The sequence below is a fragment of the Tupaia chinensis genome, unplaced genomic scaffold, assembly GCF_000334495.1.
Source record: "Tupaia chinensis unplaced genomic scaffold, TupChi_1.0 Scaffold000161_3, whole genome shotgun sequence".
Taxonomy (NCBI): domain Eukaryota; kingdom Metazoa; phylum Chordata; class Mammalia; order Scandentia; family Tupaiidae; genus Tupaia; species Tupaia belangeri.
The window spans coordinates 1,128,538-1,132,191 of NW_006159634.1; the positions used below are offsets into that span (position 1 = coordinate 1,128,538).

The 3,654-nt window shown below is 51.4% G+C and overlaps 1 protein-coding gene across 6 annotated transcripts in view; it reads right to left on the reverse strand.

The window, feature by feature from the left end:
- Positions 1-3,654, reverse strand: part of RHOU (ras homolog family member U) — an 18,492-nt gene that overhangs the window by 1,596 nt on the left and 13,242 nt on the right. For 2 of the 6 annotated variants that reach the window (XR_001370194.2, XR_001370193.2), the window contains exon 4: positions 1,608-2,241. The exons of 3 other annotated variants lie outside the window; for them this stretch is intronic. Coding sequence is in view for 1 of the 3 variants with exons in the window: in XM_014586838.2 (XP_014442324.1) it covers positions 1,786-2,241 (456 nt within the window). In the remaining 2 variants the exon portion in view is untranslated. Of the gene's footprint in view, positions 1-186; positions 2,242-3,654 lie in introns of those variants that run through there. One more of the 6 variants, XM_014586838.2, reaches the window with a different exon arrangement.

Below are 3,654 nucleotides of genomic sequence, written 5' to 3' on the forward strand. Positions count from 1 at the left end.
CACGCCGGGGGCAGGATGGTGATTGCATTTAGGTAGGTCTGTTTTCAGCATCTCCACAAATGAAGTCATTCTATTCACTCGGTGGTAACTCAACACTTCGGGAAACTGACCGATAGCAATCTCGGCGCGTTGAAAAATCAATAGTACACAGTCTGTGTATCTGAGTGGTTTAAAGATTAACTCTTGTTAAACAAAGAAATTTGTTAATTTTATTTACTAACAAGAATAAAAGAAGCCTCTACCCAAAAGTATAACCTGATCTTTTACTTTTTCTATAGAAAAACACACGTTGAATTTTATGTGTATATACACACACACACACACACACACACACACACACACATATAAAAGGCAACACTAAACCCACAGAAAGATGAAACTCTTCTAGCCTCTGGCCCTCCAGGGTCCCCCAGTTGGTTCCTGAAATGATTTTGGAGACTGCTTGTCCTACTCATGGGTGACATCACGATTCCGGCTTTCAGGCTACCTGGGGGCGTCTCCGAAGCTCCCCAGCTGCAAAGGGAAACTACTCTCCTGAAAGGGAGTTGTTTTCCCCAGAAGATTTCGCCCTAAAAGCTGCCACCCTGAAGGACATGCTGCACACACGTGATTCTCTGTCCCATGGAAAGGAGGCAGCAGCACATGGGGGTCGAGGTCCCACGTGCACCTGACCGGCTGCACAGACCCCGCCCCTGCCAGCCCCTCAGACACACAGCGCCCTGAGAACATCGGTGGACTCCACTGGTTGTTTTAACAGGCTTCGGGAGATGTGCATTTTTGTCTTAAGATGGCCTTAAAAACACTTACATTCAGATATGCTTAAAATCACGGCTCAGGTACAACCAGAAAGATGCCTGCTGGTAACAAGAAGAGGAATCGCGCTTCTCTGACATCGATGTCTATGGCCTTGCTTTTTGCACTAACTATTTAAAAGTCTGGATCAGCAGCAAATACAGCCACATATGCATACGTGTGCACGGGTACAGGTGTGTACACACAGAAGCATATTTTGGCTGACTTAAGGAAAGAAGGTATATCTCGTACCCCACAAACATTTGCTGTCGGCCTTTCTAGAAACTTCACCGGCCGGCACCTGCTTCCTCCACATGACATTTTGGCCGTGTTCACACGGTGTCAACACGACTGGCCTGAGGATGCAAATTCCCAGTAACCGAGTTTCCTTTTGGGTCTACACAAGGCCATGTGGTCAGTGGGATGGTTTTTGTTGGTTGTTTTTAAAACTTAAGCAACTGGGTATTAGTACATGACAAAAGTGACAGGTTTGAGGTTTAGCAGGCAGAGGTCTTTCTTTTTTTTTCTGATTTTTTGCTCTTAAAAAAAATTGCAAACAGTAAAGGTAAGTTGTGCATGGAACTTCAAGGCTAAGAGTCACTCCTCCAGGGCTGACCTGTGGATAGAGCTGAGCGTTAAGCAGCCCTTACTCAGACGCTACCAAACACCCCCCCCTTTGTTCTTCTGTACATTACAACGTAGCAACATTCCACCCTCAGCAGCCTCATCGGAGGTGTCTCTTTCATATTAGATATAAATTAATCCAGAGGTCTAGAGCTCTAAGTTTCCAGAGTTACGGAAAATTCTTAACTTACTTCAAAAATATCTTGCATAAGTTTCTCATCCCTAGGTTGAAAGAAACAAGAAAACGGAAGGCAAGACAGAATGCGGCCTCCTGGGGCCATGTCACTCTCACAACCCAGGGTCTACACAGCCAGGCGTCAGGCCAGGTAATGAGCTGCTGAAAGCGGCCTCCCCGGGTTCCGGCCAGGATCATACGAAACAGCAGTACTTCTTCCACCAGGACTTGGAGAGGTTCTTCACTTTGTCTGGAGTCCTGCTTTTAGACTTCTTTGGCTGCTGCTGAGTGTCCGCGTACTGGATGCCAGCGACAATGGCCGCATCAAAGACCTCCTTGAGGTTCTTCTGCGTCAAGGCCGAACACTCGACGTAGGAGGCAGCTTTGATCTCCTCGGCGCACAGCTTGGCCGCCTCTTCAGGCACTGGCTTCTCCTTGCATTTGTCCAACTCGATGAGGACTTTGACATCTTCTCTGAGGTCCGACTGCGTCCCCACCAGGATGATGGGGGCTTTGGGACAGTGGCAGCGAATCTCGGGCACCCACTTCTCACTGACGTTCTGGAATGACGAGGGGCTCACCACGCTGAAGCACAGCAGGAAGATGTCCGTGTTGGTGTAGCAGAGAGGCCTCAGCTTGTCGAACTCATCCTACAACCAAACGAGCACCCAGACATCATTTCCCAAGCCAGCCATCAGCAGAGACCCCGTAACGTCTTCCCTGATGGGGCCTGGCAGGAACAGAGGGGCCCCCTGGTTACAGGTGGACAGCCAGTGTCTGCAGCTAGCCAGCGTCTGCGGCTCACTGAGCGGGGCTGCGCTCTGGGTGCAGGGGCTCAGCCCTCTGCAGCGACCCTGCCAGGGGTGTCCTAGTCTCCATCAATCCTCACGACCCACTTCAACTTACTGTAGATAAACTACTTACAGTGGGTGGGTTTTAGAAAGGAAATTTACTTTGGGCAGGGCCTTATGGCCTGGTAGTTAAGGGGGCTGGATCCCACATGGCAGACTGCAGTTCGAATCCCACCCCTGGTGGGCCCCAAATCCTGACAGGATGGAGAAATGGAGAAGAGATTGTAGCATGACCATGCCCCATTGCCCACTGGCAAGTACACACGCCTTCTGGGGATTTAGAAAAGGAAAGAAAGAAAGAGAGAAAGAGAGAGAGGGAGGGAGGGAGGGAAGGAGGAAGGCCTCGCGCTGCCGTGCGTGAGGCCTAGGGAGCCAGGCCAAAGGAGTTCAGGTGGATCGGAAACAAAGCAGCCAGGCTGTGGGCCGCACCCCTGTACTCGCCACTGAGCACCAGCCACGCCAGGCCCACGTCAGGCAAGGGGACGGCTGTGGACAGTCAGGCGACAGGTTCCGAATTAGCATCCCTAACACCAAACACCCCACAGTGCCCGCAGAGAAAGCTGGCTACCTGAAGGCTTCCTCTCGACTCTGTCTAGGAAACTATCTACAACACCTCCTTCCTATTTAAAATCTGTATCTGGGTGTGGTCCCCATCCTCAGGTATGTGTCACTGACAATCTCCCTACGGTCACCCGTGTTCTGTCACTCAGCGGGCCTACTCTGATGACTGACACCCACGCCGTCCCCCACCCGTGGCTCTCTTCTCTCGGTGTAAAGGAAACCCGTCTCTGTCACACTGGAAAGGGCTTTCTTCACAGGAAGCTCCGCCTTGTGACACGGGGCAACGACCACCTTGACCACCTAACTGCATGACAGCTGGCCAGCGGAAGTGCTCTGGGATCAGCACGCGACTCACAATGTCCCCGCCACGGTGAGGCTTCTGAAAGTGAAAACTGAAAAAGAACGACTCCAGGGACGAGCAGATGGCAGAATGACTAAGTCACTAGACTCCCATGTAGTCCACCGCGGTTCGAGTCCCAGACCCGGTGGCTTAAACTCACTCTGGGCGCTTGTGTGTGTGTGCCCAAGATCCCGAGAAGAGAACAGAGAAGGGAATGCAGCGTGGCCATCCCCCCTGGGGGGTGATTTCTCACTTTCTGTCTCTCTGTCTCTTTCTGGCGAGCGCACGCACCCTATAGCAAAAACCTCTCA